The sequence below is a fragment of the Odontomachus brunneus genome, unplaced genomic scaffold (assembly GCF_010583005.1).
Source record: "Odontomachus brunneus isolate Ranch 3 - 2012 unplaced genomic scaffold, Obru_v1 Obru_scaffold_010, whole genome shotgun sequence".
Classification (NCBI taxonomy): domain Eukaryota; kingdom Metazoa; phylum Arthropoda; class Insecta; order Hymenoptera; family Formicidae; genus Odontomachus; species Odontomachus brunneus.
In genome coordinates, this window is record NW_022639460.1 from 1,691,038 (window position 1) to 1,706,675 (window position 15,638).

General features: G+C 36.2%; 1 protein-coding gene across 5 annotated transcripts in view; it reads right to left on the bottom strand.

Annotated features, from left to right (window-relative positions):
- Window positions 1-6: 6 nt before the first annotated feature.
- The window catches only part of LOC116840518 (protein draper), a 47,580-nt gene continuing 31,948 nt past the window's right edge, over window positions 7-15,638 (bottom strand). For 4 of the 5 annotated variants that reach the window (XM_032807331.1, XM_032807328.1, XM_032807329.1 and 1 more), the window contains 16 exons: window positions 14,458-14,584; window positions 13,247-13,415; window positions 12,006-12,252; window positions 10,904-11,024; window positions 10,542-10,679; window positions 9,934-10,113; window positions 9,367-9,694; window positions 8,036-8,143; window positions 7,028-7,192; window positions 6,462-6,668; window positions 4,215-4,370; window positions 3,331-3,507; window positions 3,129-3,239; window positions 2,428-2,634; window positions 2,137-2,319; window positions 7-1,343 (listed from right to left, as the gene is read on the bottom strand). In XM_032807331.1, the coding sequence (XP_032663222.1) occupies window positions 1,051-1,343; window positions 2,137-2,319; window positions 2,428-2,634; window positions 3,129-3,239; window positions 3,331-3,507; window positions 4,215-4,370; window positions 6,462-6,668; window positions 7,028-7,192; window positions 8,036-8,143; window positions 9,367-9,694; window positions 9,934-10,113; window positions 10,542-10,679; window positions 10,904-11,024; window positions 12,006-12,252; window positions 13,247-13,415; window positions 14,458-14,584 (2,917 nt within the window). In that variant the 3' untranslated portion in view covers window positions 7-1,050. The remainder of the gene's footprint in view (window positions 1,344-2,136; window positions 2,320-2,427; window positions 2,635-3,128; window positions 3,240-3,330; window positions 3,508-4,214; window positions 4,371-6,461; window positions 6,669-7,027; window positions 7,193-8,035; window positions 8,144-9,366; window positions 9,695-9,933; window positions 10,114-10,541; window positions 10,680-10,903; window positions 11,025-12,005; window positions 12,253-13,246; window positions 13,416-14,457; window positions 14,585-15,638) is intronic. The other variant, XM_032807332.1, reaches the window with a different exon arrangement.

Genomic DNA, 15,638 nt, shown 5'->3' on the forward strand with positions numbered 1-15,638 from the left:
AGCGTCTTCTCTATCATTCGTTCACCACTCTCAGCTCGCCAAATTGCTCTTACGACCTTTTTGGCAACGTGCATACGCATCGAACAAATATACACATGCAATAATTAAATTAATAGTTACAACTACAATTGTAAACAGTGTCTGTATGTACAAGGGGGATGTGTTCACCTTTCCGAAATCATCGCAATAAGGCGATCTACCACGAAACGAGAGAATGGTAGAAGAGATCGATAAATACATTTCCAACGAAAACGAAAAATTAGAGAACGCATCGCAATCGACGCGAAGGATCTCGTCGATACAGATTTCTCCGCCCTCTTGACGCGATTCTTGCAAAGTGATATATTGGTTTCCTTTCTCTTTGTTCTTTTTTTTTAATACTGCCATCGAAAGTTTATAAGATGCTAGACGCACGATATAAATGCGCACAAGTGGATTTCTTTTTTTATATAACGTATATATATATTCTTTTATATTTTATGTATATACAGAGTGAGTCACACTTAACGTTAGATACGGAAATACCTCTGTTGTTTTGTATGTTATGTTGTTTTGTAAGGAAAATGTGTAAGGAACAAATAGTGTGAGTAAAAAGGACATTGTGATTAGCGCGGAACATTTGTTCCAAGGTCGTCTTTTCTATAACAAACAACAAAGATATTTTAGGATTTAACGTCAGATGGCTCAGCCTGTGCTTGTTATATATATGTGTGTATATTGTTATGTATAACGCGCGGCATTATTTTCTTATAATGTAAGATGTTGCACGTATTTTGCTAATTAAATATGGATGCATCTTCCGGTAATATAACATCGTGCACTGTCGATAACACACTCTTTAGGTCGCACGTCACTGAGTCCCTTGTCGGAGATCCCTTCGCGAAGAGAAAAGTGAATACACAGCAGCTTGCTCGATCTTAAAACGAGGGGAACAGTCCACGAGCAAGCTGCGGCGAGGGGATTTCATCCCTCTCCCCAGATCGCTGAGCTCGTTCTACTTCAAAACCCTGGGCAGTCGGAGAAATTCGAGGAAACGTAGCGGAAACGTCCTTAAGTTTCGCCCAGTTCAGGGTCCTTGTCCGCCGCCCTGCTGGTCCCCGGATAGTCGCGCGGTGTCGGCGGGCAGCCGTTGGTCGATCTGCTCAAAGTCGACGACGATTTCCAGCTGACGGGTCGTGGGTGGCTCAATTCGTCGTACTCCGACTCGTTGTTCTGCTTGATCTCATCGTAGACGTGCTCGATCTTCTTGCCGTCGTTCTCGTCGATGCTGTGGTACACGTTCAAGTTCGGATTTCCCATATCGGCGTCCCTGTTCTTTAGATCGTATTGCAATCCGAACGCACCTGCAATTATATTGAATTGTTTAATCCTATTGTATCAAAGTGGAGTTCTCGTTTTATTTTTATAATAATTTTCTTTATTTACAAGATCCTTGAGTGTGCATAAGTAAAACTTTGCTTAAAAGATTTAATAGAATTAAATAAAAAACATCTATGTAATTGAATCGTGCTTTTGATAAAAAATGATAAAGTTACATATTATATTCAGATATAAATATTTAATTGTTTAGTATAATATATATATATATATATATATATATATATACATATTTATTTATTTATTCTAATGATAAATTTAATTTAATTTAATAAATTTAATTAAATATATATAAGTATATATGTTTAATCATTGAAAGTACTTGTTAAATATTTGCATGCTATACTCAGTATTTTTGTTTATCTAGAATACTAATAATTCGTTCTAATATACATATTTTTATAACGAGGAGAAATTTCTTTCAAGTGAGAAAAAGTATATTTTTCTAAATACCGTTGTATTTCATGAAAATAATTGTTAATTCTATTTAAATAAATAAAATTTAAACAAATTCTATCTTACTAAACAAAAGAATTTAGATTCAAGTAAATATGTTATTAGTTATCATCCACTAAATAAATATTTTTTCTCTCAGTGTATTTCAATGAATTTCGCACGTATTTCTTCAGTCCTTATCAGAGTTTTTAAACAAGGTAACACAGATGGACAAATAAAAATTAAATTGAGTTACATTGTACAAAAGAAACATATGAATAAATAAAATAATGATTCGTTGTTGTCGGAGAGAATATACGATACCTTTGCAGTCGTCTTCATCGTCAGTGCAATTGCTCATGCCTAGCTTGGCCCTCTCGGTGTTTATGTTCTTGTTGATACCAAGATTATTCCGGAAGTGGAAGTTGTTCAGCAGCGTGGTGGTGCCGTCGTCGAACTTCGAGCAGCCCTGATAAGCGTAGACCGGGTTGTCGAACTGGTTTCGTTCTACGGCAGACGAGCGACACTCTAAGTTTCATGGCACTTAAGATCTTTTACTTTAGAAGATCCTGAATGAATTTTCAACACGACAGTCTCGATATACTGCCTGCTTACCTGGCGGTGGTATCGGATCGGCCGTATACTGCACCTGAGCTATCTCGTTTTTCAAGTCAGTCACTCTACGACGATGATACATCCAACCAGCCAGCACCATACAAATCACAACGATCGTCGCAAACACGACTGGTATGACAGGTCCGGGTCCACCCCCTCCCTGTTCCTGAACATTTCGGAAGAACAGTTGTTCGTCGCAGTTTGGACCTAAAATTCGATCATTGATCGCTTTGAGTTATTCAGATCCACCACTCTTGCGCAAGGTGAACACGTTACTTCGGAGTTTTGTTATTAATATGTTTTGAATCATTATTTTAAGTACATTATTTTTACTGAAATTATTTTTTTAAATATATTATTTTCATTGAAAAGAGCTTGATCATAGTTTAATTTAATAAATTTATATAAATATATGTTATATAACACACACACACACACACACACACACACATATATATATATATATATATGTTATATGTTATATAAATCCCACAACACACACAGTTTGATTTTAGTTTCCTTTTTTGCGACTTTATTACCTTACCTTATTAATATTCCTTATTAATATCTTATTAATTATACCTTGTTAATAACACCTTATTAATTATACTTTATTAGTAATATATAACAAAAATATATAATATAAAGATCTATGTAATATTATGTTATACAAAGTGAAGCAATATAAATTGCTTACGCACCCGTGTATCCGTGCCTGCACATGCAACCCTCGGCTGGATGGCATATGAAGAAGTCGTTCTTGCACTCGCACGATTTCATACAGTGATCGCCGTAGGAGCCTTCAGGGCAAACTGAAAGCAACACGAGACAAATTATCATGTCATTCTATATCGCAACTACATCATAAAGTATAGCCCGAAACCTCTCAGAAACATTCCTTACTTTCTGTACATCTCGTTCCCGCCCACCCCGGGGCGCATCGACAGTAACCGTCGTTTGATCTGCACTTGCTGCCGTTCTGGCATTTGCAGTGTTGTGTGCAATTCACTCCGTACATGCCGTCTTCGCACGGAGTCTGGCAATACTTTCCTTTCCAGCCTGGTGGACACTGACATATACCTGATCAAGAAACACAGAAAAATCTTGATTAAATTAATAACAATAATGGTAATAATGATGATGATAACAATAACAATAATAATAATATTGATATTAATATTGATATTAATAGTAATAATCTTTAATAAGCAAAGAAATTTTAATATTGTAATATAAAGAATAAATTCTAATATTATATTATAAAGAAGTAGCGCTTAAATTGTAATTGGCCACAGTTATGCAAGAATGAGAAGAATGCAAGAATAAGAACCTACAAAATTATACTATTTAAGTTTTTGTTATTCCAATGAATAGTTCATGCGTTTTTCTATATAAAACAAAAAAGATTGAAGCCTTATGGGCGCTTAAAATGAATTAAAAACAGTTTTTATTTTCTATCAATTGCGCCATTTTTTTACTATTAATTTTACTAATTGCGTCTTTTTTATCCATTTTCAAGAGTTTGACTTGTCCATAAATATCCTCAAGGAGAAGATAATTGATCATACTTGACTTTTTGGGCGATTGCGAAGAGAGAGAGAGAATCTTAGTGCTATCTAAATTTTTTTAAATCAAATATTAAATTTTTACTTTCATTTTTCTCGAAACGTACTTTGTGTGGGTTAGATCATTTTTGCATAACTACGACCAGTTATATGATAGAATATATTAAAAAGTAGCGTCTTGATGTGAGCGCGCGGAGAAGCTCGAGAGAGCATTTGACTTACCTGTCACATGATGACACTCGCCGCCGTTCTTGCAATGGCAATGATTCGCGCAGTTGAGCCCAAAGCGCTTTGGAGGACACGGATGTTCGCAGGTGAGACCCAAATATCCTGGTCGGCATACGTACTGACCGGTAACGTGGTCGCATGTCATGTTTCCTGCGAGAAGAAGCGACAGACTTTGTCAGGGAAAAACGCACCCTCGAGTTCTCTCCATAAACCACATTGCATTTGCTTTTATGTCATTGTGTAAAACAAACTTGGTTTGTTTATATGTGGATATACAAACAAAAAGTGTCGTTGTGCCACATATGTGACGTTAATAACGCGAACATATTAAATTGAAAATTTAGAGTAAAGACGAACTTGAAGTGAAAGATCGGTGCGTCATATATGTGTGACGCTGGTAGCAAACATCGTGATCCTTCTTTTAATATCGTCGTATCTGTTTGGACACACAGAAAAATGTAAGCAGCAAAAAAATCGATTGATCACGATTAGAGGTGAAAATTACCCAGTCTAACTTACTCGGTAAATTACGATAAATTTGGAAATAATAAAGCTGGTAAAATGGTAATTTAGAAAAAAATTGCAAAAATAAAAAAATTTTAGTATGAAACTCAAAAGGAGCATTGTCTTATTTTATGCAAAAAACTCGAATATTTATGCATGAAACTATAAAAAATAACAAATTTTACCTAAATTACCAATAAGTTACTATTTTACTGTAATTTTACCGTAAGTAATCGTCACTTTGAATCTGACGGTAATTTTACATCTCTAATCAAAATCGATTATTCTCCCAGTAAACATCAACTATCGGTAATATTATATCAATATTGTAATTCCTCACTCAATAATGTAAATGCAATGTAACGCGAGTATTACATAACAATTACATGTTGAATGAAAAATAATAATATTGATATAACGTTACTGTCAATTGGTGTTTATTGGGTGTTGGACCGTAAGAAGAATCACCGACTGTGACTGATCAATTTACTCACTGCTTACCTTTTTCTGCATGTTCTTTCCATCTTATTTTATTCGCTGAGATACTCATTCCTCTTATCGTCCGTTCACTTGAATCATCAGGTCTCGACGATAGTGCGAAGACGATGAACGATAAGAGAGTGTTCGCTGAAGCACGCGATAATAAAAACGTTCATTAACAGAAAGAACGGAAATAGCTGGTTTTACGTAAGTGTTTGCGCAAATACTGCGGTCGATCGGCTTTTCTTTAGCGCGAATTGTACTAGTCGTGTCGCGAAATGCGTAAGAGAGATCCCACATCCAAGCTTGTTATCTACAGCCGGATGCTACTGCACCGCCATGAGCAGGAAATGTTGATTTGATGATTTTCTCTCTGGCATGTGCATCACCGTGCACGTATGTACATTGTGCGAGAAGATGTGATCCGAAAGGATACACCGCAAAACTTACGTTAAATGTGTGTTCCGAGCATCCGAGCGTCTCGATTCGTGCCTCGCAAAATTCAGCAATCACGTGAAGCGTGATAAATACACAAACAATTTCAAACTTTATTAAGTTCTAAATTCAAAGTAATTCAGAAATAAAGAAATTAAATTTCTCTAACGAATCAAATTAATTTAGTCAAATTAACTTAATTTAATCACCTAAATATCAATTTAATTAAAAAAATTAATTAACTTAATTCAACAAATTTAAGTAATTTAATAAATTAGGTACGCAATATTAAGTTAAATTCATTAAATTAGCCTAATTTATAATTAATTTAATTTTAATTTGATTCAAAATAATTTAATTAATTTAATTTAATTAATTAAATCATTTTTTTTATATCAAACTAAAATTAAATTAAATAAAAATTAAGTTAATCAATTTAACTTAATGGCTTACTTAATTAATTAAATTAATTTAACAAACTTAATAATCAACTTAATAATTTCAACTTAACTTAATGTGATTAATTACGTTGAAATTAAATTAAAAGTGTTAAGTGTTAGACGTTAAAAAGGCAACATAATCTACCAGAGTCTACGTAAAACGCTATCAATCTTCTACACAATCATGCGGTTTGACATTGATTAATTGGGTTACACACGAATACACTCAGAACAGGCTGTGTTGGGTCTAAGGAGCGAGTTTGGGGCCTTATTTTCGAAAAATATCGCATACGATATTTCTATGAAAAGCTGCATTCATGTATACTATAGCCTTTCACCGAAATATCGTACGCGACATTTTTCAAGAATACGGTCAGTTTACCGTTCATCTTCTGCGGGCACTTCTGCTTGCATCCCAGGCCATACCATCCTTCCTTGCAGGGTTGTGAACAGTCGTTTCCTTCCCAGCCCCTGGCGCAGACGCAACGGCCGGTCGTCGGGTCGCACGAGCTATTGTTCATGCAGTCGCATTGCAAGTGGCAATTGGGACCGTAAAAACCCTCCGGGCATTCTGTTTCGCATCGAACTCCTGTTTTCACGTCAAAGCAAAACCCGTTTCGAGACAGGATCTTCCGCCCGCCGCGTTTTAAAGCGGCCTCCTTACGACTCAATTTACCGTTCCTTTCTTTCTTTACGATATTACTTCTCACAAACCGACAAAGGACGTGACCTTTGTTTTGAACAGCTACTATCACAATAGTCGACTACTATTATTTGTGTAAAAATAATCTAATATTCTACAGGAAGAATTTTTTTAAGGAAAAATTTTCTCGAATTCTGACAACTACAGAGAATGGTTGCGTCTCAAAAAGCTATTCCTTTCTTTTTACAAAACGATAAAATAAAATGATAAAATCGTAAGCAAACACGAGCACGAATTCGACAAACCTCGCCATTCTGGCTTGCAGTTGCAATGTCCGGTTGCTGGGTCGCAATCCACGGTGTTCTCTTCGTCGCAGTCGCAGCTCTGATTGCATCCTTGCCCGAAGAAGCCCTTTTTACAACGATTTTGGCAGAGTATGCCGGTGAAACCAGCCGCACACGTGCACGTGCCTACGTGTGTATAAATAAGATAACGCGCGGTGTTCTCGGTGCAAGTGCAGAGAGAAGAATAGATAAATATAAAGGTATAAGGATTCCTCGCGTAAAGTGCTTTTGTGAGATATATCAGGTTGGTGCAGAAGATTTGTCATTTCTCAACTAAATTCTCGTAGGAAGTTTCGGCATCAAAGAGAAAATAAAGTCTTCATTATATGACTAAATAAATATCTTGTCGCTGTTTTCATAAAAGTTTCACTGATATAAAAAAAACTAGTTTTCATCAAACATCAATTATTAAATTATGTGGTTTAACCTTTAAAAAAATGTAAATAGTTTTTTTCCCATCACCCAGGATTCTTCAGTGATGTGATTTTTAAGTGATTTTTAAGTTTCAAGAGAATTAATTCTCCTTGTATATACAGATATGTGTGTATACGAGTATATGTAGATGGCTTATCTAATTTAAAATATAAAAGCTATTGATTTCTCGCTGTGTTTGATTTATATGTCTCTTTCAAAAATAAAGAAGTACATCAGTTTTAATAATATCTTGTATATTATTCTAGAAAAAAATTTTATTTTAGGAAATATCCATTTGTTAAATTTTTATCGCGAATAATTTCTCTCGGTATACGCGTAAAAATATATAACAAGCGCATCGGAAATTCCATGCGACAAATGATCTGCTAATCAGTGTTGTCCTTCGAAACTGGATAATTTTGTTTCCTATTTTATTTAACAGATATGACAAACCTTTTGCAGCCACCTAACACAATACCGGCATTCGAGAGAAACTCGACGTGTTGACAGATTTATCGCAAAGACAGGAACAGAATCGTTAACCGACCACCTTACCGTTTTGCGGATTGCAGGCAGCATTGTTAAAGCACTCGCACTTGTTCTCGCAATCCTTGCCGTAGGACGTGTCATCGCACGGACGATCGCACAGTACACCGGCCCATCCTGGCAAAACGTCATCAGAGACACGTTACTTACCGATCTTCGTACTTACCGATATCGGCTATCTTTCTCTCTTTCTCTCTCTTTCTCTCTCTCTCTTTCTCTAGTTGCGAGCACGTCGAGAGAGGTGTCGCGATAGTATTGTAATGGTAAGGAATTTAGTTTATATCTGCTACACATTGCTACTGTAAATGAATTCTACGGACGAGCTACGGCGATCAAGAGAGTACGAGGGATATTGAGTACACCACCAATCGTCTACACTGTCGCATGCAGTACAAATGCAAAATCAGGGAAATGGATTAAATGAAGCAACGTAATTAAAAGAAGTAACACGATCAGACACGACGAGCCACGTCGAAATATCTTCCGAAGGGAAGTAACGTAATCATATGGCAAATTACCCGGGAATTCCTCTTAAAATTGAATCAAGAAGTGATCCTAAAGCCAACGCCGATCAGGCTCTCTCTCGCTTTCTCTCTTCCTCTCTCGTGCCCTTTAATGAATTACCGCGAGATTGTTGGGAACAATTTTTAACCCTTTGAGTCCCGGCGTATGAAAAATACGATATATATATTTCTAAAAATGAGAATACTTTGATTTATCTGACTGAACTGAAATGTACTATTAAAAAGTTTACTATATTTCTAACGAAGTTTACTATCTTCCTTAGCAAAATAGACCTTACTGGCAGTCTGTTTCTGCGCTAATAAAAACACAATAAAATTAAAAAGAATTTATGTGAAATAAAGAAAAACTAATCCTCTTCGTATAGTGATAGTTTACTTGTTTTGAGAAAAAAATAATTTTCATGCCCCCATTGATTTTATAATCTCTCGTAAGAGAATTTTTGTATTTTCTCCTGACAAAGCCGTTTTTCCAGTTAAACTCTTAAAACATTACTCACATCTACTTGACGTTATAAAATAATACCATTATTATTAATAACAAAGAGCATTAAATAGCACTTATTAGTGACAATATTAAGATCGCATTATTAAACCAGGACCCAAGGGATTAATTACAGACCCATGTCGGACAATTCCCACGACATGAGGTCTGTTCCTTTTAGCTGAACTGTCTGAACTAGTGCACGCTGGTGCAATAAGTTAGAGCGAAACAAATATACTTTGCTTCACTCTAATTTTGCTGTTGCACCAGTTTGTATCAGGTCAGGCAGTTCAGGTAAAAAGAACAGACCTAGAGAGCCGTCGTTTATTACGTACCAGCCGTGCAGTTGCAGCGCCCGTTCTCGGGCGAGCAGCTGGCGCCGTTCTTGCAGGCGCACTTCTGCGCGCAGTCCTCGCCGAACGTGTTCGCCGGACACAGTTCGCTGCAGTCCTTGCCGCGGTAGCCAGCCGCACAGATGCAAGCACCGTCCACCGGCGAGCACTGCGCGTTGTTCTTGCAGTAGCAGCGATTCTGGCACTTCTTGCCGTACGTGTAGAGTGGACACGGCCTGCCGCAGTTCTCGCCATCCCAGCCTATCTTACAGGAGCATTTGCCTGTCCAAGGATGACAGGATTCCGCGTTTTCCTCCTCACATTGGCACACCTACGCGGAGCAAACGTCACACCTCAGCTTGATCAGTCGATCGCGGAAGTTGTCTAAAGACCGTTCAGACTAGGGATTGGAAATTGAGGATTATGGTTTTGAGATTTGATTTTGACGAATCAACAAACTTTGGTCTTGGCTTGCTCTAATTGGCCAAGTTCCAATCTTCAATCCACAATCCTCAGTTTCCAATCCATAGATACAGGATACGGAGAATAGGAGAAGACCCGATAACTCACTTGTGCACAGCCGAGACCGTACAGACCATCTTCGCAGGCGCGCAAGTTGCACATCTGGCCTACCCAGCCTCGACCGCAGATGCAGGTACCGTTTACAGGGAAACAGGTAGCGCCGTTCTCACAGCTACAATTCTTGGAGCAATTCAGCCCGAACGTCCCTTCCGGGCAGATCTTCAGGCACTGTCGCGAGTTGAGAGAAAGAAGAGGATTAACCCCTTATGATATGTAAATACGTTTGCGGTGCAGTCACTCAAAAAATATTATATCAGCTATTTTTCAGTATAAGATGGTCATATGTCACATTTTACAGATGAATTACGATCTTAGGAATACTTTTTATGAAAATAAAACACTTACATTAGGCATGTTTTTTTGTAAAAACAAAGTAAATAAGATAAATAAGATCTTAAATATCTTAAATAAAATATTTTGTATAAATAATTAATTAAAATTTAGCATTAATTTTGATTAAAAATGCTTCATTTTGACAACCTTACTCTTGCCATTTGCACACTGTCGTGTCAATTTGTACAACTTTATTACGTAGAAATAATGATGATTGCATATAAAACATAATTAACAGTGTTTGCTGTCGAATCAATATTTACCTTGTCACCGTAGAAGCCCGGTTTGCACTGACACTCGCCTGTGATGTGATCGCAGCCGGCTTCGTTGTAGCAATCGCAGCTACGAGAACAATTCTTACCCCAGAAACCTTCCGGGCAACGATGCGCACAAACCTTACCCTGCGGAGCAACGTCGAGCGCGACGAATTAATAGGCACGGAGAATCGCGCTGGATTCCCATACAACACAAAGTCTAAAATCGGGACGTAAGTCGTATTAAAGACATCTTAGGAACATCTTACATTCCGACGTCTGAGAGACGTTTTTAAGATGCCAGACCTCTTATGTCCCGATTTTAGACGTTGTGCTGTGTGTGTTCAGGCAAAACGCAAAATATCACGTACCATCCATCCGGGCGTGCAGTCGCAGTCGCCGGTCGTGGGGATGCAGGAACCGCCGTTCTGACAGCGGCACTCGGACTTGCATTCCTCGCCGTGCTTCCCCCGCGGGCACAAATCGTCGCATCTGCAGGCACCGTTGATTAGAAAGTTAAATCTTCGTTGATCCATTTCATTTTGCTACTTAATTTGGCGCACTGGCTCAGTGAGATTCAATAATTATTGTGTCGCTTTTAGAGTTAAATGTTTGTATAAATGTGTTCATCTAATGTGTGTAGACATAAAAAAATACTTGACAACTTGTTTGAGGAATATAAAGCGTATCTCTGTGAAGTATAATTTGTTTCTATGAGTAAACTTTATATCTCACAAATAAATATTCAAGTATTTGCTTCTTGAAAATGTTGTGCTTTTGAGTGTACACGAAGTAGAAAAATCTGAAAAATTTGTCGCAAATATAACTTTGAATAAAGATTGAATAAATTAAGTTATATTTTATTTAGTTATTTTAGTTATTTTTAAGTTATATTTTTCTAACTAAATTTTTAGTTAAAGATTAATGACTTATAAAAAAAATTAACTTAGTCAAGTCAAAAGTTGTATAAACAAAAATGAAGTTAATTAAAAGCCAAATTAAAATTGTTCCTATGAGTAAACTTTATATCTCACAAATAAATATTCAAGTATTTGCTTCTTAGAAATGTTGTGCTTTTAAGTGTACGCGAAATAGAAAAATCTGAAAAATTTGTCGCAAGTATAACTTTGAGTAAAGATTGAGTAAGTTAAGTTATACTTTAAGTTATATTTTATTTAGCTATTTTAGCTATTTTTAAGTTATATTTTTCTAACTAAATTTTTAGTTAAAGATTAATGACTTATAAAAAAAATTAACTTAGTCAAGTCAAAAGTTGTATAAACAAAAATGAAGTCAATTAAAAGCCAAATTAAAATTAAATTAACTTATTAAAATTACTGACTTTGCTCGAATCAGTCAATTGCTTATTAAATTGATTGGAGCAACACCCTGGTTTTACACTCTGTTAATTAGTTATTGTTCAATTCTCGTTTTAATATAGTGATTAACGACCCTTAAAAGAATCAAACTCACAGGGGTCCAGTGTAGCCGGAGGCGCAGTGGCACTCGCCGGAGATATGATGGCAGCTACCGCTGTTCCTGCAGCGACATTCCTCGGCACAGTTCTGCCCGTAGCGGTCAGGGGGACACTTCTGCTCGCAGTGCACGCCTGTCCAGCCGCGCGAGCACATGCATTTGCCGTTGAATGGGTCGCAGGTGGCATTGTTCTGGCAGTTGCAATTCATCTCGCAATCTCTGCCCCATTTTTCCAACGGACACCCTGTTTATGTGTTGCATGTTATATTGATGTTACGGTAAATTAATAATTGTCAGAGCAAAATGAAAGTTCTCGGACTATTTTGCGAATCTTCTCGATTGATTGCAAGCGTCATCTTATGGACGTATCTTTCCCATGCAGCATTAATGTCCGAAAGATATTTTAGGGACGTCTAAAAGATACTCTACTTTTTAGACATCTTTACACGGAAAAATCAATATGGTTGATCCATATAATAATCTGGTTGTGCCAACCAGATTCAATAGTAAAATATGGAACAACTATTTATGTTGTTGTAACCAAAGAACAATGGCTGAGTTACTTATGTTGCAGCAGTGATAATATATGATTAATACAAACGCGGCTTATTACGCGGCAACTACAAATGTATATTTATACACTCAGAACCAGTTTTCACATGTATACATCTCTAGCTGTGCGCGTAGTAAATTGCTTTTGTTTTCTAACATCGCTGCTTTGCAATATAGCATTGATTAATGCAACTATATCAATATTTAGCTTGTCTATGCAAAATGATCCCCTTACTAATTTCTGGTTGCCAACCAGATTAACTTCATTGATGTAGTTGACACACCAAAGTGAGTAAATCAAACCATACACATAACTATCATACAAAGATATGTAGATTGATGCAGCTATTTGCTTACAACTAAATATTTTTGTTAGGTGCATCACATTTCATTTTTCCGTGTAGGATTTAGGATACCTCTCAGAGGTATTTTTAGTTACATTTGTGCCGTCTGGGTTTCATTTAAACGTATTTTGCGGGAATTTTGAGCGTGTACTTTCTCGCTTCAACGTCATCGAGAAGGACCAGGAGCTTTATAGATCACGTCGTGGAAGCTGTCGACAAAAGGAGCGACGAACGCGCAACGTAGAGAGCCGCTTGGCTGTAAAGCAATCGCCGCCGATGGAATGCGCTCCTATCATCGTTACGTGCCGGTAGAACAATAAAAACGGGAACTCGTGTACTCACGGTAGTCACAGAGCGGGCCGCCGTATCCCGACTCGCATTTGCAGGAGTCGGGTGCCACGCAGGTGCCATGACGGCAGTCCTCGGAGCAGATTGGAATGCAACGATCGCCATTTGTGGTTCTCGTGTAGCCTTTGCAACATTCCTCCACGGGCCTCTCCTTCGTGAAGTTCTGCGAAAGCGGAGAACACACTGAGAGATAATAATCTTGCTGATTCAAGTCGTCTTTCCTTCTCGACAGATGCTACTTGAATTTAATCGCGCGATGAGAAATGAAAGTGAGGAGCAATATAATTTTTGCTCTGGAATTCTGGAATGTAAGTTTTACTTGAATGTGAATGTTTTGTTTTGTTTTAATATTATTATTGCCCCATTCTGAAAAGAAAAGTGTATATAAGAGATGAGAAATATTTATTCGGTGGATACTCAAATGGTAAATTCATTTATACTAACGCGTCATAATTTTATACTGAGAAAATATCTTTCTCAAGTGAGAAAATATACATTTTCTTAAGAACTTTTCATTAAAGCGATTTTACTCTATTTAAATAGAAGAATTTAGTCTTGAATACATATATTAATAGCATCCATTATTATTTATAAATAGTAGTATACATTTATAAATAAAATATGAAAGTTGTTTTACTTTTTTGGTATTTTTTTCTCAAATTTGATGACGTCTTAATGACGTATTAATATCAGAGACAAGAGATTAACATCATCATCATTTCTGCTGGGACAGATCGGTCAAGAAACAGTTGAATTTGTTATCTCCATCGGTGACAAATTGATCATCTTGCACGACAATAACAATGAATATTTTCCACAGGATGTAAGCGAAAACGATCTTCTATAACGGCGATTGTCCGAAAGTAAACAATTTGTTCTCGTCTCTCGAATTCGATGAAATCAAGTTCAACAGAAAAATCGAATCGAACTTTCAACTGACCTAGTCAATCAGCACTTGCTCATAAATTAATACATTCGCCAATCATGCGTCGTCCATGCGTGTGACTCGCCGATTCTCAGGAAAGACCGAGGCCACGTATGTGTAACGGCGATAATTCTTTATTCTTTACTCGCATAAATTAAGTCCCTGTTTTGCATTCTTGCATAACAACAGGTTGGTTCGTGACGGATTCCACGTATTAACAGTGACAGCATATGTGTTAAAGAATGTTTCATTATCTGTAAGCGGCTCGGATAACACTTACCTCTGTTTTAAATATCGTCCTATAGACAATTTTGTAGCTGGAACACCTCGGCGGAATCCTCCAACACCACGTGTACCCCCTCACTGTGTAGGGTTCCTTCTCAGTGACTTTCACCGTTACCGAATAGCTGAAAAAGATATTTACTGATTATTAACGATCCGAGCGGATTAAACGACCGTGACGACAGCCGTCATCGTGAGACCCTCGAAATGTCATTCCAAAGTTCTATTTAGCAAACTATTTGGGGTCCAAGAGTTCATTGCGTTTCAATGTTTGAATAAACTTCCTCCAGTGTTCGAATAAATTAAAATATGACACTTATGCTCAGCTCTCCATTGTAACATTTTAAGTTTATAAAAACATGTTATATACATTATAATTTATATACATTATAATTTATATATAGTGTTTAATAATTATTTATATAAAATAAATGAAAAATACAGTCTTAAAAAAGTTTTTTAAATCTCTGGAAGAAACAGGAAAAGACGGTTTTTCTCCGAAAAATTTTTTTGAGAAAAAGTGCTGTTTTTATTACTTAAAGAAAAGATATTTTAAAAGAAAATATTTTGCTTTATTTGAGGAATAAACTATAGTTTCATTTACTTATGTATGATTTGCTCTTTGTTTCTCTTGTGTATTTAACATTATCATAAATAAGAAAGAAACAAATTTTAAAATTAGAGATTGTAAAGTAAAAACATACAAGAATTAGAATGTTATTATAGAGTTTTAGATTTTAATCAATATATTCACGATATAAAACACCGTTCGTAATGATATAGTGATTACTATATAATCGATATAAAATTGCAATAGAATAATCCAAAAATATATATACAATCTGTTGTCAGATTCTGTTTGTAAACTCTATCAACAGAAGAACAACAGGTTGCGGACACAAATAACTACGGATTTATTGATAGGTCACGTTCTATCTGTCGTCAGACTGCTAACAGCTTTCTTATTGGGTTCATTTACCTTCAGTTAAATATATGCAATTATTTTCTTTACCGAAAAAAATAAATGTAGATTCAAAAAAAACATGTATGAATTTTTCCAAACGAATTTTTCTATCTCTTTGAGAAAGAAACGAAGAAATCTACAGAAAAAATCGGTTTTTTTCATGTTTTCAAAATTATAATAAAAAAGTAATAATTTTATAAATATATATATATATA